This window comes from Oncorhynchus clarkii, chromosome 16, assembly GCF_045791955.1.
Source record: "Oncorhynchus clarkii lewisi isolate Uvic-CL-2024 chromosome 16, UVic_Ocla_1.0, whole genome shotgun sequence".
NCBI classification, from domain to species: Eukaryota; Metazoa; Chordata; class Actinopteri; order Salmoniformes; family Salmonidae; genus Oncorhynchus; species Oncorhynchus clarkii.
Genome location: NC_092162.1, coordinates 72,873,186 through 72,897,653, shown reverse-complemented (window position 1 = coordinate 72,897,653; position 24,468 = coordinate 72,873,186). Strand labels below are relative to the sequence as shown.

Here is a 24,468-nt window from a genome sequence, read left to right as displayed (position 1 = left end):
AGCCATCAGAAAGATGGTGAGTCCTTTCACACTGCAGAGCACTCCAACACAGCCATCAGAAAGATGGTGAGTCCTTTCACAGTTCACACTGCAGAACCCGCCCTCACTAGTGATCTGTATGTTGATTCATAACCAATTAAGATTTTAGCATGTAAATCTTGGTGGGGCAAACTCAACAACAACAAAAATCAATTAATGCCGGCAAAGGCACAACACAACACAAAAGTAAACAATTGCACTATAGCTGTGACAAACGCGTAGCTGAAGCCTTTAAGCTTTGGGGCTTAACTGTAACGCTCCAAATACACGCCAATCGCCAAATGCTTTAAGAAACTTGAGCAGAAACAGTTTACATCGATCCAATGAGGCAAAAAGGACAATGTGGGAGCTTAATTGAATAAGAGACCAGCTGGAGAGCTGAAGAGAGGACCAGAACAGTAGTCTAAAGTTATAGAAGAGAGGACAAGAACAGTAGTCTGTTATAAAAGAGAGGACCAGAACAGTAGTCTAATGTTATAGAAGAGAGGACCAGAACAGTAGTCTAATGTTATAGAAGAGAGGACCAGACCAGTAGTCTAATGTTATAGAAGAGGACCAGAACAGTAGTCTAATGTTATAGAAGAGAGGACCAGAACAGTAGTCTAATGTTATAGAAGAGAGGACCAGAACAGTAGTCTAATGTTATAGAAGAGGACCAGAACAGTAGTCTAATGTTATAGAAGAGAGGACCAGAACAGTAGTCTAATGTTATAGAAGAGAGGACCAGAACAGTAGTCTGATGTTATAGAAGAGAGGACCAGAACAGTAGTCTAATGTTATAGAAGAGAGGACCAGAACAGTAGTCTAATGTTATAGAAGAGAGGACCAGAACAGTAGTCTAATGTTATAGAAGAGAGGACCAGAACAGTAGTCTGTTATAGAAGGGAGGACCAGAACAGTAGTCTAATGTTATAGAAGAGAGGACCAGAACAGTAGTCTAATGTTATAGGAGAGGACCAGAACAGTAGTCTAATGTTATAGAAGAGAGGACCTGAACAGTAGTCTAATGTTATAGAAGAGAGGACCAGAACAGTCTAATGTTATAGAAGAGGACCAGAACAGTAGTCTAATGTTATAGAAGACAGGACCAGAACAGGTTATTATAGAAGAGAGGACCAGAATAGTAGTCTGTTATAGAAGGACCAGAACAGTAGTCTAATGTCATAGAAGAGAGGACCAGAACAGTAGTCTAATGTTATAGAAGAGAGGACCAGAACAGTAGTCTGATGTTATAGAAGAGAGGACCAGAACAGTAGTCTGTTATAGAAGAGGACCAGAACAGTAGTCTAATGTTATAGAAGGGAGGACCAGAACAGTAGTCTAATGTTATAGAAGAGAGGACCAGAACAGTAGTCTGTTATAGAAGGACCAGAACAGTAGTCTAATGTTATAGAAGAGAGGACCAGAACAGTAGTCTAATGTTATAGAAGAGAGGACCAGAACAGTAGTCTAATGTTCTAGAAGAGAGGACCAGAACAGTAGTCTAATGTTATAGAAGAGAGGACCAGAACAGTAGTCTAATGTTATAGAAGAGAGGACCAGAACAGTAGTCTGTTATAGAAGAGGACCAGAACAGTAGTCTAATGTTATAGAAGGGAGGACCAGAACAGTAGTCTAATGTTATAGAAGAGAGGACCAAAACAGTAGTCTAATGTTATAGGAGAGGACCAGAACAGTAGTCGAATGTTATAGAAGAGAGGACCAGAACAGTAGTCTAATGTTATAGAAGAGAGGACCAGAACAGTAGTCTAATGTTATAGAAGAGAGGACCAGAACAGTCTAATGTTATAGAAGAGAGGACCAGAACAGTAGTCTAATGTTATAGAAGAGGACCAGAACAGTAGTCTAATGTTATAGAAGACAGGACCAGAACAGGTTATTATAGAAGAGAGGACCAGAACAGTAGTCTGTTATAGAAGGACCAGAACAGTAGTCTAAGGTCATAGAAGAGAGGACCAGAACAGTAGACTAATGTTATAGAAGAGAGGACCAGAACAGTAGTCTAATGTTATAGAAGAGAGGACCAGAACAGTAGTCTAATGTTATAGAAGAGAGGACCAGAACAGTAGTCTGTTATAAAAGAGGACCAGAACAGTAGTCTAATGTTATAGAAGAGAGGACCAGAACAGTAGTCTAATGTTATAGAAGAGAGGACCAGAACAGAAGTCTAATGTTATAGAAGAGAGGACCAGAACAGTCTAATGTTATTGAAGAGAGGACCAGAACAGTAGTCTAATGTTATAGAAGAGGACCAGAACAGTAGTCTAATGTTATAGGAGAGGACCAGAACAGTAGTCTAATGTTATAGAAGAGAGGACCAGAACAGTAGTCTAATGTCATAGAAGAGGACCAGAACAGTAGTCTAATGTTATAGAAGAGGACCAGAACAGTAGTCTAATGTTATAGAAGAGGACCAGAACAGTAGTCTAATGTTATAGAAGAGAGGACCAGAACAGTAGTCTAATGTTATAGAAGAGAGGACCAGAACAGAAGTCTAATGTTATAGAAGAGAGGACCAGAACAGTCTAATGTTATTGAAGAGAGGACCAGAACAGTAGTCTAATGTTATAGAAGAGGACCAGAACAGTAGTCTAATGTTATAGGAGAGGACCAGAACAGTAGTCTAATGTTATAGAAGAGAGGACCAGAACAGTAGTCTAATGTTATAGAAGAGAGGACCAGAACAGTAGTCTAATGTTATAGAAGAGAGGACCAGAACAGTCTAATGTTATAGAAGACAGGACCAGAACAGGTTATTATAGAAGAGATGACCAGAACAGTAGTCTGTTATAGAAGGACCAGAACAGTAGTCTAATGTTATAGAAGAGAGGACCAGAACAGTAGTCTAATGTTATAGAAGAGAGGACCAGAACAGTAGTCTAATGTTATAGAAGAGGAACAGAACAGTAGTCTGTTATAGAAGAGAGGACCAGAACAGTAGTCTAATGTTATAGAAGAGAGGACCAGAACAGTCTAATGTTATAGAAGACAGGACCAGAACAGGTTATTATAGAAGAGATGACCAGAACAGTAGTCTGTTATAGAAGGACCAGAACAGTAGTCTAATGTTATAGAAGAGAGGACCAGAACAGTAGTCTAATGTTATAGAAGAGAGGACCAGAACAGTAGTCTAATGTTATAGAAGAGGAACAGAACAGTAGTCTGTTATAGAAGAGAGGACCAGAACAGTAGTCTAATGTTATAGAAGAGAGGACCATAACAGTAGTCTAATGTTATAGAAGAGAGGACCAGAACAGTAGTCTAATGTTATAGAAGAGAGGACCAGAACAGTAGTCTGTTATAGAAGAGGACCAGAACAGTAGTCTGTTATATAAGAGAGGACCAGAACAGTAGTCTAACGTTATAGAAGAGAGGACCAGAACAGTAGTCTGATGTTATAGAAGAGAGGACCAGAACAGTAGTCTAATGTTATAGAAGAGAGGACCAGAACAGTAGTCTGTTATAGAAGAGGACCAGAACAGTAGTCTAATGTTATAGAAGAGGACCAGAACAGTAGTCTAATGTTATAGAAGAGAGGACCAGAACAGTAGTCTAATGTTATAGAAGAGAGGACCAGAACAGTAGTCTGTTATAGAAGAGGACCAGAACAGTAGTCTAATGTTATAGAAGAGAGGACCAGAACAGTAGTCTAATGTTATAGAAGAGAGGACCAGAACAGTAGTCTAATGTTATAGAAGAGAGGACCAGAACAGTATAATGTTATAGAAGAGAGGACCAGAACAGTAGTCTAATGTTATAGAAGAGGACCAGAACAGTAGTCTAATGTTATAGGAGAGGACTAGAACAGTAGTCTAATGTTATAGAAGAGAGGACCAGAACAGTAGTCTAATGTTATAGAAGAGAGGACCTGAACAGTCTAATGTTATAGAAGAGAGGACCAGAACAGTAGTCTAATGTTATAGAAGAGGACCAGAACAGTAGTCTAATGTTATAGAAGAGGACCAGAACAGTAGTCTAATGTTATAGAAGACAGGACCAGAACAGGTTATTATAGAAGAGAGGACCAGAACAGTAGTCTGTTATAGAAGGACCAGAACAGTAGTCTAATGTTATAGAAGAGAGGACCAGAACAGTAGTCTAATGTTATAGAAGAGAGGACCAGAACAGTAGTCTAATGTTATAGAAGAGAGGACCAGAACAGTAGTCTAATGTTATAGAAGAGAGGACCAGAACAGTCTAATGTTATAGAAGAGAGGACCAGAACAGTAGTCTAATGTTATAGAAGAGGACCAGAACAGTAGTCTAATGTTATAGAAGAGGACCAGAACAGTAGTCTAATGTTATAGAAGGACCAGAACAGTAGTCTAATGTTATAGAAGAGAGGACCAGAACAGTAGTCTAATGTTATAGAAGAGAGGACCAGAACAGTAGTCTAATGTTATAGAAGAGGAACAGAACAGTAGTCTGTTATAGAAGAGAGGACCAGAACAGTAGTCTAATGTTATAGAAGAGAGGACCATAACAGTAGTCTAATGTTATAGAAGAGAGGACCAGAACAGTAGTCTAATGTTATAGAAGAGAGGACCAGAACAGTAGTCTGTTATAGAAGAGGACCAGAACAGTAGTCTGTTATATAAGAGAGGACCAGAACAGTAGTCTAACGTTATAGAAGAGAGGACCAGAACAGTAGTCTGATGTTATAGAAGAGAGGACCAGAACAGTAGTCTAATGTTATAGAAGAGAGGACCAGAACAGTAGTCTGTTATAGAAGAGGACCAGAACAGTAGTCTAATGTTATAGAAGAGGACCAGAACAGTAGTCTAATGTTATAGAAGAGAGGACCAGAACAGTAGTCTAATGTTATAGAAGAGAGGACCAGAACAGTAGTCTGTTATAGAAGAGGACCAGAGCAGTAGTCTAATGTTATAGAAGAGAGGACCAGAACAGTAGTCTAATGTTATAGAAGAGAGGACCAGAACAGTAGTCTAATGTTATAGAAGAGAGGACCAGAACAGTATAATGTTATAGAAGAGAGGACCAGAACAGTAGTCTAATGTTATAGAAGAGGACCAGAACAGTAGTCTAATGTTATAGGAGAGGACTAGAACAGTAGTCTAATGTTATAGAAGAGAGGACCAGAACAGTAGTCTAATGTTATAGAAGAGAGGACCTGAACAGTCTAATGTTATAGAAGAGAGGACCAGAACAGTAGTCTAATGTTATAGAAGAGGACCAGAACAGTAGTCTAATGTTATAGAAGAGGACCAGAACAGTAGTCTAATGTTATAGAAGACAGGACCAGAACAGGTTATTATAGAAGAGAGGACCAGAACAGTAGTCTGTTATAGAAGGACCAGAACAGTAGTCTAATGTTATAGAAGAGAGGACCAGAACAGTAGTCTAATGTTATAGAAGAGAGGACCAGAACAGTAGTCTAATGTTATAGAAGAGAGGACCAGAACAGTAGTCTAATGTTATAGAAGAGAGGACCAGAACAGTAGTCTAATGTTATAGAAGAGGACCAGAACAGTAGTCTAATGTTATAGAAGAGAGGACCATAACAGTAGTCTAATGTTATAGAAGAGAGGACCAGAACAGTAGTCTAATGTTATAGAAGAGAGGACCAGAACAGTAGTCTGTTATAGAAGAGGACCAGAACAGTAGTCTGTTATATAAGAGAGGACCAGAACAGTAGTCTAACGTTATAGAAGAGAGGACCAGAACAGTAGTCTGATGTTATAGAAGAGAGGACCAGAACAGTAGTCTAATGTTATAGAAGAGAGGACCAGAACAGTAGTCTGTTATAGAAGAGGACCAGAACAGTAGTCTAATGTTATAGAAGAGGACCAGAACAGTAGTCTAATGTTATAGAAGAGAGGACCAGAACAGTAGTCTAATGTTATAGAAGAGAGGACCAGAACAGTAGTCTGTTATAGAAGAGGACCAGAACAGTAGTCTAATGTTATAGAAGAGAGGACCAGAACAGTAGTCTAATGTTATAGAAGAGAGGACCAGAACAGTAGTCTAATGTTATAGAAGAGAGGACCAGAACAGTATAATGTTATAGAAGAGAGGACCAGAACAGTAGTCTAATGTTATAGAAGAGGACCAGAACAGTAGTCTAATGTTATAGGAGAGGACTAGAACAGTAGTCTAATGTTATAGAAGAGAGGACCAGAACAGTAGTCTAATGTTATAGAAGAGAGGACCTGAACAGTCTAATGTTATAGAAGAGAGGACCAGAACAGTAGTCTAATGTTATAGAAGAGGACCAGAACAGTAGTCTAATGTTATAGAAGAGGACCAGAACAGTAGTCTAATGTTATAGAAGACAGGACCAGAACAGGTTATTATAGAAGAGAGGACCAGAACAGTAGTCTGTTATAGAAGGACCAGAACAGTAGTCTAATGTTATAGAAGAGAGGACCAGAACAGTAGTCTAATGTTATAGAAGAGAGGACCAGAACAGTAGTCTAATGTTATAGAAGAGAGGACCAGAACAGTAGTCTAATGTTATAGAAGAGAGGACCAGAACAGTCTAATGTTATAGAAGAGAGGACCAGAACAGTAGTCTAATGTTATAGAAGAGGACCAGAACAGTAGTCTAATGTTATAGAAGAGGACCAGAACAGTAGTCTAATGTTATAGAAGGACCAGAACAGTAGTCTAATGTTATAGAAGAGAGGACCAGAACAGTAGTCTAATGTTATAGAAGAGAGGACCAGAACAGTAGTCTAATGTTATAGAAGAGGAACAGAACAGTAGTCTGTTATAGAAGAGAGGACCAGAACAGTAGTCTAATGTTATAGAAGAGAGGACCATAACAGTAGTCTAATGTTATAGAAGAGAGGACCAGAACAGTAGTCTAATGTTATAGAAGAGAGGACCAGAACAGTAGTCTGTTATAGAAGAGGACCAGAACAGTAGTCTGTTATATAAGAGAGGACCAGAACAGTAGTCTAACGTTATAGAAGAGAGGACCAGAACAGTAGTCTGATGTTATAGAAGAGAGGACCAGAACAGTAGTCTAATGTTATAGAAGAGAGGACCAGAACAGTAGTCTGTTATAGAAGAGGACCAGAACAGTAGTCTAATGTTATAGAAGAGGACCAGAACAGTAGTCTAATGTTATAGAAGAGAGGACCAGAACAGTAGTCTAATGTTATAGAAGAGGACCAGAACAGTAGTCTAATGTTATAGAAGAGAGGACCAGAACAGTAGTCTAATGTTATAGAAGAGAGGACCAGAACAGTAGTCTGTTATAGAAGAGGACCAGAACAGTAGTCTAATGTTATAGAAGAGAGGACCAGAACAGTAGTCTAATGTTATAGAAGAGAGGACCAGAACAGTAGTCTAATGTTATAGAAGAGAGGACCAGAACAGTATAATGTTATAGAAGAGAGGACCAGAACAGTAGTCTAATGTTATAGAAGAGGACCAGAACAGTAGTCTAATGTTATAGGAGAGGACTAGAACAGTAGTCTAATGTTATAGAAGAGAGGACCAGAACAGTAGTCTAATGTTATAGAAGAGAGGACCTGAACAGTCTAATGTTATAGAAGAGAGGACCAGAACAGTAGTCTAATGTTATAGAAGAGGACCAGAACAGTAGTCTAATGTTATAGAAGAGGACCAGAACAGTAGTCTAATGTTATAGAAGACAGGACCAGAACAGGTTATTATAGAAGAGAGGACCAGAACAGTAGTCTGTTATAGAAGGACCAGAACAGTAGTCTAATGTTATAGAAGAGAGGACCAGAACAGTAGTCTAATGTTATAGAAGAGAGGACCAGAACAGTAGTCTAATGTTATAGAAGAGAGGACCAGAACAGTAGTCTAATGTTATAGAAGAGAGGACCAGAACAGTCTAATGTTATAGAAGAGAGGACCAGAACAGTAGTCTAATGTTATAGAAGAGGACCAGAACAGTAGTCTAATGTTATAGAAGAGGACCAGAACAGTAGTCTAATGTTATAGAAGAGAGGACCAGAACAGTCTAATGTTATAGAAGAGAGGACCAGAACAGGTGTCTAATGTTATAGAAGAGAGGACAAGAACAGTAGTCTGTTATAAAAGAGAGGACCAGAACAGTAGTCTAATGTTATAGAAGAGAGGACCAGAACAGTAGTCTAATGTTATAGAAGAGAGGACCAGACCAGTAGTCTAATGTTATAGAAGAGGACCAGAACAGTAGTCTAATGTTATAGAAGAGAGGACCAGAACAGTAGTCTAATGTTATAGAAGAGAGGACCAGAACAGTAGTCTAATGTTATAGAAGAGGACCAGAACAGTAGTCTAATGTTATAGAAGAGAGGACCAGAACAGTAGTCTAATGTTATAGAAGAGAGGACCAGAACAGTAGTCTGATGTTATAGAAGAGAGGACCAGAACAGTAGTCTAATGTTATAGAAGAGAGGACCAGAACAGTAGTCTAATGTTATAGAAGAGAGGACCAGAACAGTAGTCTAATGTTATAGAAGAGAGGACCAGAACAGTAGTCTGTTATAGAAGGGAGGACCAGAACAGTAGTCTAATGTTATAGAAGAGAGGACCAGAACAGTAGTCTAATGTTATAGGAGAGGACCAGAACAGTAGTCTAATGTTATAGAAGAGAGGACCAGAACAGTAGTCTAATGTTATAGAAGAGAGGACCAGAACAGTCTAATGTTATAGAAGAGGACCAGAACAGTAGTCTAATGTTATAGAAGACAGGACCAGAACAGGTTATTATAGAAGAGAGGACCAGAATAGTAGTCTGTTATAGAAGGACCAGAACAGTAGTCTAATGTCATAGAAGAGAGGACCAGAACAGTAGTCTAATGTTATAGAAGAGAGGACCAGAACAGTAGTCTGATGTTATAGAAGAGAGGACCAGAACAGTAGTCTGTTATAGAAGAGGACCAGAACAGTAGTCTAATGTTATAGAAGGGAGGACCAGAACAGTAGTCTAATGTTATAGAAGAGAGGACCAGAACAGTAGTCTGTTATAGAAGAGGACCAGAACAGTAGTCTAATGTTATAGAAGGGAGGACCAGAACAGTAGTCTAATGTCATAGAAGAGAGGACCAGAACAGTAGTCTGTTATAGAAGAGGACCAGAACAGTAGTCTAATGTTATAGAAGGGAGGACCAGAACAGTAGTCTAATGTTATAGAAGAGAGGACCAGAACAGTAGTCTAATGTTCTAGAAGAGAGGACCAGAACAGTAGTCTAATGTTATAGAAGAGAGGACCAGAACAGTAGTCTAATGTTATAGAAGAGAGGACCAGAACAGTAGTCTGTTATAGAAGAGGACCAGAACAGTAGTCTAATGTTATAGAAGGGAGGACCAGAACAGTAGTCTAATGTTATAGAAGAGAGGACCAAAACAGTAGTCTAATGTTATAGGAGAGGACCAGAACAGTAGTCGAATGTTATAGAAGAGAGGACCAGAACAGTAGTCTAATGTTATAGAAGAGAGGACCAGAACAGTAGTCTAATGTTATAGAAGAGAGGACCAGAACAGTCTAATGTTATAGAAGAGAGGACCAGAACAGTAGTCTAATGTTATAGAAGAGGACCAGAACAGTAGTCTAATGTTATAGAAGACAGGACCAGAACAGGTTATTATAGAAGAGAGGACCAGAACAGTAGTCTGTTATAGAAGGACCAGAACAGTAGTCTAAGGTCATAGAAGAGAGGACCAGAACAGTAGACTAATGTTATAGAAGAGAGGACCAGAACAGTAGTCTAATGTTATAGAAGAGAGGACCAGAACAGTAGTCTGTTATAAAAGAGGACCAGAACAGTAGTCTAATGTTATAGAAGAGAGGACCAGAACAGTAGTCTAATGTTATAGAAGAGAGGACCAGAACAGAAGTCTAATGTTATAGAAGAGAGGACCAGAACAGTCTAATGTTATTGAAGAGAGGACCAGAACAGTAGTCTAATGTTATAGAAGAGGACCAGAACAGTAGTCTAATGTTATAGGAGAGGACCAGAACAGTAGTCTAATGTTATAGAAGAGAGGACCAGAACAGTAGTCTAATGTCATAGAAGAGGACCAGAACAGTAGTCTAATGTTATAGAAGAGGACCAGAACAGTAGTCTAATGTTATAGAAGAGGACCAGAACAGTAGTCTAATGTTATAGAAGAGAGGACCAGAACAGTAGTCTAATGTTATAGAAGAGAGGACCAGAACAGAAGTCTAATGTTATAGAAGAGAGGACCAGAACAGTCTAATGTTATTGAAGAGAGGACCAGAACAGTAGTCTAATGTTATAGAAGAGGACCAGAACAGTAGTCTAATGTTATAGGAGAGGACCAGAACAGTAGTCTAATGTTATAGAAGAGAGGACCAGAACAGTAGTCTAATGTTATAGAAGAGAGGACCAGAACAGTAGTCTAATGTTATAGAAGAGAGGACCAGAACAGTCTAATGTTATAGAAGACAGGACCAGAACAGGTTATTATAGAAGAGATGACCAGAACAGTAGTCTGTTATAGAAGGACCAGAACAGTAGTCTAATGTTATAGAAGAGAGGACCAGAACAGTAGTCTAATGTTATAGAAGAGAGGACCAGAACAGTAGTCTAATGTTATAGAAGAGGAACAGAACAGTAGTCTGTTATAGAAGAGAGGACCAGAACAGTAGTCTAATGTTATAGAAGAGAGGACCAGAACAGTCTAATGTTATAGAAGACAGGACCAGAACAGGTTATTATAGAAGAGATGACCAGAACAGTAGTCTGTTATAGAAGGACCAGAACAGTAGTCTAATGTTATAGAAGAGAGGACCAGAACAGTAGTCTAATGTTATAGAAGAGAGGACCAGAACAGTAGTCTAATGTTATAGAAGAGGAACAGAACAGTAGTCTGTTATAGAAGAGAGGACCAGAACAGTAGTCTAATGTTATAGAAGAGAGGACCATAACAGTAGTCTAATGTTATAGAAGAGAGGACCAGAACAGTAGTCTAATGTTATAGAAGAGAGGACCAGAACAGTAGTCTGTTATAGAAGAGGACCAGAACAGTAGTCTGTTATATAAGAGAGGACCAGAACAGTAGTCTAACGTTATAGAAGAGAGGACCAGAACAGTAGTCTGATGTTATAGAAGAGAGGACCAGAACAGTAGTCTAATGTTATAGAAGAGAGGACCAGAACAGTAGTCTGTTATAGAAGAGGACCAGAACAGTAGTCTAATGTTATAGAAGAGGACCAGAACAGTAGTCTAATGTTATAGAAGAGAGGACCAGAACAGTAGTCTAATGTTATAGAAGAGAGGACCAGAACAGTAGTCTGTTATAGAAGAGGACCAGAACAGTAGTCTAATGTTATAGAAGAGAGGACCAGAACAGTAGTCTAATGTTATAGAAGAGAGGACCAGAACAGTAGTCTAATGTTATAGAAGAGAGGACCAGAACAGTATAATGTTATAGAAGAGAGGACCAGAACAGTAGTCTAATGTTATAGAAGAGGACCAGAACAGTAGTCTAATGTTATAGGAGAGGACTAGAACAGTAGTCTAATGTTATAGAAGAGAGGACCAGAACAGTAGTCTAATGTTATAGAAGAGAGGACCTGAACAGTCTAATGTTATAGAAGAGAGGACCAGAACAGTAGTCTAATGTTATAGAAGAGGACCAGAACAGTAGTCTAATGTTATAGAAGAGGACCAGAACAGTAGTCTAATGTTATAGAAGACAGGACCAGAACAGGTTATTATAGAAGAGAGGACCAGAACAGTAGTCTGTTATAGAAGGACCAGAACAGTAGTCTAATGTTATAGAAGAGAGGACCAGAACAGTAGTCTAATGTTATAGAAGAGAGGACCAGAACAGTAGTCTAATGTTATAGAAGAGAGGACCAGAACAGTAGTCTAATGTTATAGAAGAGAGGACCAGAACAGTCTAATGTTATAGAAGAGAGGACCAGAACAGTAGTCTAATGTTATAGAAGAGGACCAGAACAGTAGTCTAATGTTATAGAAGAGGACCAGAACAGTAGTCTAATGTTATAGAAGAGAGGACCAGAACAGTCTAATGTTATAGAAGAGAGGACCAGAACAGGTGTCTAATGTTATAGAAGAGGACCAGAACAGTAGTCTAATGTTATAGGAGAGGACCAGAACAGTAGTCTAATGTTATAGAAGAGAGGACCAGAACAGTAGTCTAATGTTATAGAAGAGAGGACCAGAAAAGTAGTCTAATGTTATAGAAGAGGACCAGAACAGTAGTCTAATGTTATAGAAGACTGGACCAGAACAGGTTATTATAGAAGAGAGGACCAGAACAGTAGTCTGTTATAGAAGGACCAGAACAGTAGTCTAATGTTATAGAAGAGAGGACCAGAACAGTAGTCTAATGTTATTGAAGAGAGGACCAGAACAGTAGTCTAATGTTATAGAAGAGGACCAGAACAGTAGTCTGTTATAGAAGAGAGGACCAGCGCAGTAGTCTAATGTTATAGAAGAGAGGACCAGAACAGTAGTCTAATGTTATAGAAGAGGACCAGAACAGTAGTCTAATGTTATAGAAGAGGACCAGAACAGTAGTCTAATGTTATAGAAGAGAGGACCAGAACAGTAGTCTAATGTTATAGAAGAGGACCATAACAGTAGTCTAATGTTATAGAAGAGAGGACCAGAACAGTAGTCTAATGTTATAATAAGAGAGGACCAGAACAGTAGTCTAATGTTATAGAAGAGAGGACCAGAACAGTAGTCTAATGTTATAGAAGAGAGGACCAGAACAGTAGTCTAATGTTATAGAAGAGGACCAGAACAGTAGTCTAATGTTATAGAAGAGAGGACCAGAACAGTAGTCTAATGTTATAGAAGAGAGGACCAGAACAGTAGTCTAATGTTATAGAAGAGGACCAGAACAGTAGTCTAATGTTATAGAAGACAGGACCAGAACAGTTTATTATAGAAGAGAGGACCAGAACAGTAGTCTGTTATAGAAGGACCAGAACAGTAGTCTAATGTTATAGAAGAGAGGACCAGAACAGTAGTCTAATGTTATAGAAGAGGACCAGAACAGTAGTCTGTTATAGAAGAGAGGACCAGAACAGTAGTCTAATGTTATTGAAGAGAGGACCAGAACAGTAGTCTAATGTTATAGAAGAGGACCAGAACAGTAGTCTAATGTTATAGAAGAGGACCAGAACAGTAGTCTAATGTTATAGAAGAGAGGACCAGAACAGTAGTCTAATGTTATAGAAGAGGACCAGAACAGTAGTCTAATGTTATAGAAGAGAGGACCAGAACAGTAGTCTAATGTTATAGAAGAGAGGACCAGAACAGTAGTCTAATGTTATAGAAGAGAGGACCAGAACAGTAGTCTAATGTCATAGAAGAGGACCAGAACAGTAGTCTAATGTTATAGAAGAGGACCAGAACAGTAGTCTAATGTTATAGAAGAGGACCAGAACAGTAGTCTAATGTTATAGAAGAGAGGACCAGAACAGTAGTCTAATGTTATAGAAGAGAGGACCAGAACAGAAGTCTAATGTTATAGAAGAGAGGACCAGAACAGTCTAATGTTATTGAAGAGAGGACCAGAACAGTAGTCTAATGTTATAGAAGAGGACCAGAACAGTAGTCTAATGTTATAGGAGAGGACCAGAACAGTAGTCTAATGTTATAGAAGAGAGGACCAGAACAGTAGTCTAATGTTATAGAAGAGAGGACCAGAACAGTAGTCTAATGTTATAGAAGAGAGGACCAGAACAGTCTAATGTTATAGAAGACAGGACCAGAACAGGTTATTATAGAAGAGATGACCAGAACAGTAGTCTGTTATAGAAGGACCAGAACAGTAGTCTAATGTTATAGAAGAGAGGACCAGAACAGTAGTCTAATGTTATAGAAGAGAGGACCAGAACAGTAGTCTAATGTTATAGAAGAGGAACAGAACAGTAGTCTGTTATAGAAGAGAGGACCAGAACAGTAGTCTAATGTTATAGAAGAGAGGACCAGAACAGTCTAATGTTATAGAAGACAGGACCAGAACAGGTTATTATAGAAGAGATGACCAGAACAGTAGTCTGTTATAGAAGGACCAGAACAGTAGTCTAATGTTATAGAAGAGAGGACCAGAACAGTAGTCTAATGTTATAGAAGAGAGGACCAGAACAGTAGTCTAATGTTATAGAAGAGGAACAGAACAGTAGTCTGTTATAGAAGAGAGGACCAGAACAGTAGTCTAATGTTATAGAAGAGAGGACCATAACAGTAGTCTAATGTTATAGAAGAGAGGACCAGAACAGTAGTCTAATGTTATAGAAGAGAGGACCAGAACAGTAGTCTGTTATAGAAGAGGACCAGAACAGTAGTCTGTTATATAAGAGAGGACCAGAACAGTAGTCTAACGTTATAGAAGAGAGGACCAGAACAGTAGTCTGATGTTATAGAAGAGAGGACCAGAACAGTAGTCTAATGTTATAGAAGAGAGGACCAGAACAGTAGTCTGTTATAGAAGAGGACCAGAACAGTAGTCTAATGTTATAGAAGAGGACCAGAACAGTAGTCTAATGTTATAGAAGAGAGGACCAGAACAGTAGTCTAATGTTATAGAAGAGAGGACCAGAACAGTAGTCTGTTATAGAAGAGGACCAGAACAGTAGTCTAATGTTATAGAAGAGAGGACCAGAACAGTAGTCTAATGTTATAGAAGAGAGGACCAGAACAGTAGTCTAATGTTATAGAAGAGAGGACCAGAACAGTATAATGTTATAGAAGAGAGGACCAGAACAGTAGTCTAATGTTATAGAAGAGGACCAGAACAGTAGTCTAATGTTATAGGAGAGGACTAGAACAGTAGTCTAATGTTATAGAAGAGAGGACCAGAACAGTAGTCTAATGTTATAGAAGAGAGGACCTGAACAGTCTAATGTTATAGAAGAGAGGACCAGAACAGTAGTCTAATGTTATAGAAGAGGACCAGAACAGTAGTCTAATGTTATAGAAGAGGACCAGAACAGTAGTCTAATGTTATAGAAGACAGGACCAGAACAGGTTATTATAGAAGAGAGGACCAGAACAGTAGTCTGTTATAGAAGGACCAGAACAGTAGTCTAATGTTATAGAAGAGAGGACCAGAACAGTAGTCTAATGTTATAGAAGAGAGGACCAGAACAGTAGTCTAATGTTATAGAAGAGAGGACCAGAACAGTAGTCTAATGTTATAGAAGAGAGGACCAGAACAGTCTAATGTTATAGAAGAGAGGACCAGAACAGTAGTCTAATGTTATAGAAGAGGACCAGAACAGTAGTCTAATGTTATAGAAGAGGACCAGAACAGTAGTCTAATGTTATAGAAGAGAGGACCAGAACAGTCTAATGTTATAGAAGAGAGGACCAGAACAGGTGTCTAATGTTATAGAAGAGGACCAGAACAGTAGTCTAATGTTATAGGAGAGGACCAGAACAGTAGTCTAATGTTATAGAAGAGAGGACCAGAACAGTAGTCTAATGTTATAGAAGAGAGGACCAGAAAAGTAGTCTAATGTTATAGAAGAGGACCAGAACAGTAGTCTAATGTTATAGAAGACTGGACCAGAACAGGTTATTATAGAAGAGAGGACCAGAACAGTAGTCTGTTATAGAAGGACCAGAACAGTAGTCTAATGTTATAGAAGAGAGGACCAGAACAGTAGTCTAATGTTATTGAAGAGAGGACCAGAACAGTAGTCTAATGTTATAGAAGAGGACCAGAACAGTAGTCTGTTATAGAAGAGAGGACCAGCGCAGTAGTCTAATGTTATAGAAGAGAGGACCAGAACAGTAGTCTAATGTTATAGAAGAGGACCAGAACAGTAGTCTAATGTTATAGAAGAGGACCAGAACAGTAGTCTAATGTTATAGAAGAGAGGACCAGAACAGTAGTCTAATGTTATAGAAGAGGACCATAACAGTAGTCTAATGTTATAGAAGAGAGGACCAGAACAGTAGTCTAATGTTATAATAAGAGAGGACCAGAACAGTAGTCTAATGTTATAGAAGAGAGGACCAGAACAGTAGTCTAATGTTATAGAAGAGAGGACCAGAACAGTAGTCTAATGTTATAGAAGAGGACCAGAACAGTAGTCTAATGTTATAGAAGAGAGGACCAGAACAGTAGTCTAATGTTATAGAAGAGAGGACCAGAACAGTAGTCTAATGTTATAGAAGAGGACCAGAACAGTAGTCTAATGTTATAGAAGACAGGACCAGAACAGTTTATTATAGAAGAGAGGACCAGAACAGTAGTCTGTTATAGAAGGACCAGAACAGTAGTCTAATGTTATAGAAGAGAGGACCAGAACAGTAGTCTAATGTTATAGAAGAGGACCAGAACAGTAGTCTGTTATAGAAGAGAGGACCAGAACAGTAGTCTAATGTTATTGAAGAGAGGACCAGAACAGTAGTCTAATGTTATAGAAGAGGACCAGAACAGTAGTCTAATGTTATAGAAGAGGACCAGAACAGTAGTCTAATGTTATAGAAGAGAGGACCAGAACAGTAGTCTAATGTTATAGAAGAGGACCAGAACAGTAGTCTAATGTTATAGAAGAGAGGACCAGAACAGTAGTCTAATGTTATAGAAGAGAGGACCAGAACAGTAGTCTAATGTTATAGAAGAGAGGACCAGAACAGTAGTCTAACGGACTTCAACATGTCATGTCAAGGGAACTGTAGTGTTCATATTGTTTAAATATAAGTAACTTAACTGAAATCTGGACAATGACTGTAGGTCTATAACCTGTCACATAGTCTAATTAACTCAGAAATAATTAACAGATTTAAGCATTTCATGCAGTTGAATTATACACCAAATGCACATTTTGACTTGGGGAACAGGAGAGGAGAAATATGATTTCTTTCTTTCAGCATCTTGAGAGAATGAATGCGCCATTAGGGACCGTCTGTAAAGGTGCTATCTTTATCAGCATCATAAAAACTGATCGTATTTCAACCACTGTTAGGGACCGTCTGTAAAGGTGCTATCTTTATCAGCGTCATAAAAGGTGATAGTATTTCAACCACATAAAATATGCGGTTGTATGAGGTGTAACTCTTGTGTTGTTGTATGTGTCGAATTGCTATGCTTTATCTTGGCCGGGTCACAGTTGTAAATGAGAACTTGTTCTCAACTAGCCTACCTTTAAATAAAAGCTAAATAAAGAAATGCATCCAAACCAAAATGAAATCTTATCAAAAACATTTTAGGTCATTTTTAACAGCTTTTAATTTCCTTAAAACCGGTCAAATTGATGTCATTTTTTCCCTCCCGGTCCCTAAGCATTTTTGATGCGTGAGAGAAGCAGAGATGAAAAGAGGAAAGAGAAGACAAACTTTACCGACGTCATTCATTCTATCCATTTATGACGTCATTCATTCAATCCATTTATGACATCATTCACTCTATCCATTTATGACATCATTTATGACATCATTCATTCTATCCATTTATGACATCATTCATTCAATCCATATATGACATCATTCATTCTATCTATTTATGACATCATTCATTCTATCCACTTATGACATCATTCATTCTATCCATTTTTGACATTCATTCTATCCATTTATGACTTTATTCATTCTGTCCATTTTTGACATCATTCATTCTATCCATTTATGACTTTATTCATTCTGTCCATTTTTGACATCATTCATTCAATCCATTTATGACATCATTCATTCTATCCATGAATGACATCATTAATTCTATCCATTTATGACATCATTCATTCTATCCATTTATGACATCATTCATTCTATCCATTTATGACATCATTCTGGTGAGCAGGGATTTATTTAGTCTTCTAGGGAAACAAGTAATGACTGAAGAGAAGCTGCATGGATCTAATTATAGATAAGTTGACTCACAAATAGCATATCAAAATGTTGGAAATGATAGGCAAAAAAAATCATTCTGTTGTCTCTCACTGTGGCCTACAGCATATTTTCTATATTTAAGGAGTTAGGGATGGGTGCAGGTGTGTTATTCACTTTGTCTCATATAGTCGGGTGATTGCGGATGAGTTATTAGCAATTGCGGGTGGGTGCGGGGGAACAAACAGCTGACCCACGCATCACTGGCCCTCACACGCACACACACACGCACGCACGCACACACACACACACACACACACACACACACACACACACACACACACACACACACACACACACACACACACACACACACACACACACACACACACACACACACACACACACACAGTCTTATTTTACTAACCTTGGGACACACAATTGATTCCCATTCAGAATCCTATTTTCCTTAATATCCCTAACCCTAAACCTAACATTTAACCCTAATTCTAGCTCTAACACTAATTCTAACCCTAAACCACATAGAAGTACTTTTGTTCACCAGTATAGTTAAACATGTCCACACACACACACACACACACACACACACACACACACACACACACACACACACACACACACACACTCACACTCACACTCACACTCACACTCACACACACACATACACACACACACACATTTCTTCACCAAATACTGTAGCTGTGGCACATTCTGCATAGTGTTCTCCTTCAACAGTATATTCTGCATAGTCTTCTCCTTCAACAGTATATTCTGCATAGTGTTCTCCTTCAGCAGTATATTCTGCATAGTGTTCTCCTTCAACAGTATATTCTGCATTCTGTAAATCCGACCACAACTCTATCCTCCTGATTCCTGCTTACAAGCAAAAATTAAAGCAGGAAGCACCAGTGACTCAGCCTATAAACAAGTGGTCAGATGAAGCAGATGCTAAACTACAGGACTGTTTTGCAGCACAGACTGGAACATGTTCCGGGATTCTTCCGATGGCATTGAGTACACCACATCAGTCACTGGCTTTATCAATAAGTGCATTGAGGACGTCGTCCCCACAGTGACTGTACGTACATACCCCAACCAGAAGCCATGGATTACAGGTTACATTCGCACTGAGCTAAAGGGTAGAGCTGCCGCTTTCAAGGTGCGGGACTCTAACCCTTACAAGAAATCCCGCTATGCCCTGCGACGAATCATCAAACAGACAAAGCGTCAATACAGGGCTAAGATTGAATCATACTACACCGGCTCCGACGCTCTTCGGATGTGGCAGGGCTTGCAAACTATTACAAACTACAAAGAGAAGCACAGCCACGAGCTGCCCAGTGACACGAGCCTACCAGACGAGCTAAACACTTCTATGCTTCGAGGCAAGCAACACTGAGGCATGCATGAGAGCATCATCTGTTCCGGACGACTTTGTGATCACGCTCTACGTAGCCGACGTGAGTAAGACCTTTAAACAGGTCAACATACACAAGGCTGTGGGGCCAGACGGATTACCAGGACGTGTGCTCCGGGCATGTGCTTACCAACTGGCAGGTGTCTTCACTGACATTTTCAACGTGTCCCTGATTGAGTCTGTAATACCAACATGCTTCAAGCAGACCACCATAGTCCCTGTGCCCAAGAACACTAAGGTAACCTGCCTAAATGACTATAGACCCTTAGCACTCACGTCCATAGCCATGAAGTGCTTTGAAAGGCTGGTCATGGCTCACATCAACACCATTATCCCAGAAACTCTAGACCCACTCTAATTTGCATACCGCCCAAACAGATCCACAGATGATGCAATCTCTATTGCACTCCACACTGCTCTTTCCCACCTGGATAAAAGGAACACCTATGTGAGAATGCGATTCATTGACTACAGCTCAGCGTTCAACACCATAGTACCCTCAAAGCTCAACACTAAGCTAAGGATCCTGGGACTAAACACCTCCCTCTGCAACTGGATCCTGGACTTCCTGACGGGCCGCCCCCAGGTGATGAGGGTAGGTAGCAACACATCTGCCACGCTGATCCTCAACACTGGAGCTCCCCAGGGGTATGTGCTCAGTCCCCTCCTGTACTCCCTGTTCACCCACGACTGCATGGCCAAGCATGACTCCAACACTGTCATTAAGTTTGCAGACAACACAACAGTTGTAGGCCTGATCACCGACAACGACGAGACAGCCTATAGGGAAGAGGTCAGAGACCTGGCCGGGTGGTGCCAGAATAACAACCTATCCCTCAGCATAACCAAGACTAAGGTGATGATTGTGGACTACAGGAAAATGAGGACTGAACACGACCCCATTCTCATTGACGGGGCTGTGGTGGAGCAGGTTGAGAGCTTCAAGTGCCTTGATGTCCACATCAACAGCAAACTAGAATGGTCCAAACACACCAAGACAGTCTTGAAGAGGGCACGACAAAGCCTATTCCCCCTCAGGAAACTAAAAAGATTTGGCATGGGTCCTGAGATCCTCAAAAGGTTCTACAGCTGCAACATCGAGAGTTGGTTGCATCACTGCCTGGGATAGCAGTTGCTCTGGCCTACAACCGCAAGGCACTACAGAGGGTAGTGCGAACGGCCCAGTAGATCACCGGGGCTAAGCTGCCTGCCATCCAGGACCTCTACACCAGGCGGTGTCAGAGGAAGGCCCTAAAAATTGTCAAAGAGCCCAGCCACCCCAGTCATAGACTGTTCCCTCTACTACCGCATGGCAAGTGGTACCGGAGTGCCAAATCTAGGACAACAAGGCTTCTCAACAGTTTTTACCCCCAAGCCATAAGACTCCTGAACAGGTAATCAAATGGCTACCCGAACTATTTGCATTGTGTGCCTCCCCCAACCCCTCTTTTACACTGCTACTCTCTGTTTATCATATATGCATAGTCACTTTAACTATACATTCATGTGCATACTACCTGAATTGGGCCGACCAAGCAGTGCTCCCGCACATTGGCAACCGGGCTATCTGCATTGTGTCCCACCACCCGCCAAATCCTCTTTTACGCTGCTGCTACTCTCTGTTCACCATATATGCACAGTCACTTTAACCATATCTACATGTACATACTACCTCAATCAGCCCGACTAACCGGTGTCTGTATGTAGCCTCTCTACTTTTATAGCCTCGATACTGTATATAGCCCCTCTACTGTATATAGCCCCTCTACTGTATATAGCCTCTCTACTGTATATAGCCTCTCTACTGTATATAGCCTCTCTACTGTATATAGCCTCTCTACTGTATATAGCCTCTCTACTGTATATAGTCTCTCTGCTGTATATATCCTCTCTACTCTATATAGCCTCTCTACTGTATATAGCCTCTCTACTGTATATAGTCTCTCTACTGTATATATCCTCTCTACTGTATATAGCCTCTCTACTGTATATAGCCTCTCTACTGTATATAGCCTCTCTACTGTATATAGCCTCTCTACTGTATATAGCCTCTCTACTGTATATAGCCTCTCTACTGTATATAGCCTCTCTACTGTATATAGTCTCTCTGCTGTATATATCCTCTCTACTCTATATAGCCTCTCTACTGTATATAGCCTCTCTACTGTATATAGTCTCTCTACTGTATATATCCTCTCTACTGTATATAGCCTCTCTACTGTATATAGCCTCTCTACTGTATATAGCCTCTCTACTGTATATAGCCTCTCTACTGTATAGAGCCTCTCTACTGTATATAGCCTCTCTACTGTATATATCCTCTCTACTGTATATAGCCCCTCTACTGTATATAGCCTCTCTACTGTATATAGCCTCTCTACTGTATATAGCCTCTCTACTGTATATAGCCTCTCTACTGTATATAGTCTCTCTGCTGTATATATCCTCTCTACTCTATATAGCCTCTCTACTGTATATAGCCTCTCTACTGTATATAGTCTCTCTACTGTATATATCCTCTCTACTGTATATAGCCTCTCTACTGTATATAGCCTCTCTACTGTATATAGCCTCAATACTGTATATAGCCTCTCTACTGTATAGAGCCTCTCTACTGTATATAGCCTCTCTACTGTATATAGCCTCTCTACTGTATATATCCTCTCTACTGTATATAGCCTCTCTACTGTATATAGCCTCTCTACTGTGTATAGCCTCTCTACTGTATATAGCCTCTCTACTGTATATAGCCTCTCTACTGTATATAGCCTCTCTACTGTATATAGCCTCTCTACTGTGTATAGCCTCTCTACTGTATATAGCCTCTCTACTGTATATAGCCTCTCTACTGTATATAGCCTCTCTACTGTATATAACCTCGCTACTGTATATAGCCTCTCTACTGTGTATAGCCTCTCTACTGTATATAGCCCCTCTACTGTATATAGCCTCTACTGTATATAGCCTCTCTACTGTATATAGCCTCTCTACTGTATATAGCCTCTCTACTGTATATAGCCTCTCTACTGTATATAGCCTCTCTACTGTGTATAGCCTCTCTACTGTATATAGCCTCTCTACTGTATATAGCCTCTCTACTGTATATAGCCTCTCTACTGTATATAGCCTCTCTACTGTATATAGCCTCTCTACTGTATATAGCCCCTCTACTGTATATAGCCTCTCTACTGTATATAGCCTCTCTACTGTATATAGCCCCTCTACTGTATATAGCCCCTCTACTGTATATAGCCCCTCTACTGTATATATCCTCTCTACTGTATATAGCCTCTCTACTGTATATAGCCTCTCTACTGTATATAGTCTCTCTACTGTGTATAGTCTCTCTACTGTATATAGCCTCTCTACTGTATATAGCCTCTCTACTGTATATAGCCTCTCTACTGTATATAGCCTCTCTACTGTATATAGTCTCTCTACTGTATATAGCCTCTCTACTGTATATAGCCTCTCTACTGTATATAGCCTCTCTACTGTATATAGCCTCTCTACTGTATATAGTCTCTCTACCTTATATAGCCTCTCTACTGTATATAGCCTCTCTACTGTATATAGCCTCTCTACTGTATATAGCCTCTCTACTGTATATAGCATCTCTACTGTATATAGTCTCTCTACTGTATATAGCCTCTCTACTGTATATAGCCTCCCTACTGTATATAGACCCTCTACTGTATATAGCCTCTCTACTGTATATAGCCTCTCTACTGTATATAGTCTCTCTACTGTATATAGCCTCTCTACTGTATATAGCCTCTCTACTGTATATAGCCTCTCTACTGTATATAGCCTCTCTACTGTATATAGCCTCTCTACTGTATATAGCCTGTCATTTTACATGTTTTACATTTCTTTACTTACCTATTGTTCACCTAATACCTTTTTTGCACTATTGGTTAGAGCCTGTAAGTCAGCATTTCACTGTAAGGTCTACTACACCTGTTGTATTCAGCATTTCACTGTAAGGTCTACTACACCTGTTGTATTCAGCATTTCACTGTAAGGTCTACTACACCTGTTGCATTCAGCATTTCACTGTAAGGTCTACTACACCTGTTGTATTCAGCATTTCACTGTAAGGTCTACTACACCTGTTGTATTCAGCATTTCACTGTAAGGTCTACTACACCTGTTGCATTCAGCATTTCACTGTAAGGTCTACTACACCTGTTGTATTCAGCATTTCACTGTAAGGTCTACTACACCTGTTGTATTCGGCGCACGTGACAAATAAACTTTGATTTGATTTGCATAGTGTTCTTTCTCCTTCAACAGTATATTCTGCATAGTGTTCTCCTTCAACAGTATATTCTGTATAGTGTTCTCCTTCAACAGTATATTCTGTATAGTGTTCTCCTTCAACAGTATATTCTGTATAGTGTTCTCCTTCAACAGTATATTCTGCATAGTGATCCCATTCAACAGTATATTCTGCATAGTGATCTTCTTCAACAGTGTCTTCTGCATAGTGTTCTACCTAATCGGTATTTTCTCAGCAAATATATCTGAATGAATTTGAATAAGACTGATTACTCAGAGTACCATGTGGTTTTAAGCAGTGAGTGTACCTGTGCCTGAAGTACTTTATTTCATGTTTATTTCCAACTATACACGGTCTATTTCAGGTGTTGATTCTCCTACACACCTGTGTTAAGTTGTTAGTATACGGATGTAGGATCTTAATTTGAGCCAGTTTTCTACAGCAGCAACAGAAAATGTGATTCATTATGTGGATTATAATTCATGGACATTCTTGTAGAAGTTGATACATTTTTTCATTTTAGCAAAAGTGGAAATTACAAACTTTAGAAACATGTTTTAAATTCAAACACACTACAAATTTGCATTTCCTGCCGGGCAGGAAAATTCTCAGCAAAAAAAAAAAAAAAAAAAATGAGTGATCAAATTACGATCCTACATCTGTAGATGTGCGAACGTGCATTGTGCAAAGGTTTTTTGTTCCCTTGCGCAGCACCTTGACATCCTGTGTGTGTATCGTACAGGAGCGTATGCGTAAACTGCTGAAGGTGTATGAGTTGCTGGGAGGAGAGGAGGACATCGTTAACCCTACTAACGAACTCATCAAGGAGGGACACATCCTCAAACTATCGGCTAAGAACGGCACCTCACAGGACAGATACCTCATCCTGGTGAGTGACACACACACACACACACCTCACAGGACAGATACCTCATCCTGGTGAGTGA

The 24,468-nt window shown here is 39.6% G+C and overlaps 1 protein-coding gene across 1 annotated transcript in view; it reads left to right on the top strand.

Moving 5' to 3' along the window:
- The window catches only part of LOC139367797 (FYVE, RhoGEF and PH domain-containing protein 1-like), a 62,224-nt gene that overhangs the window by 29,391 nt on the left and 8,365 nt on the right, over positions 1-24,468 (top strand). The window contains exon 8 of the mRNA XM_071106132.1: positions 24,264-24,410. Within this exon, the coding sequence (XP_070962233.1) occupies positions 24,264-24,410 (147 nt within the window). The remainder of the gene's footprint in view (positions 1-24,263; positions 24,411-24,468) is intronic.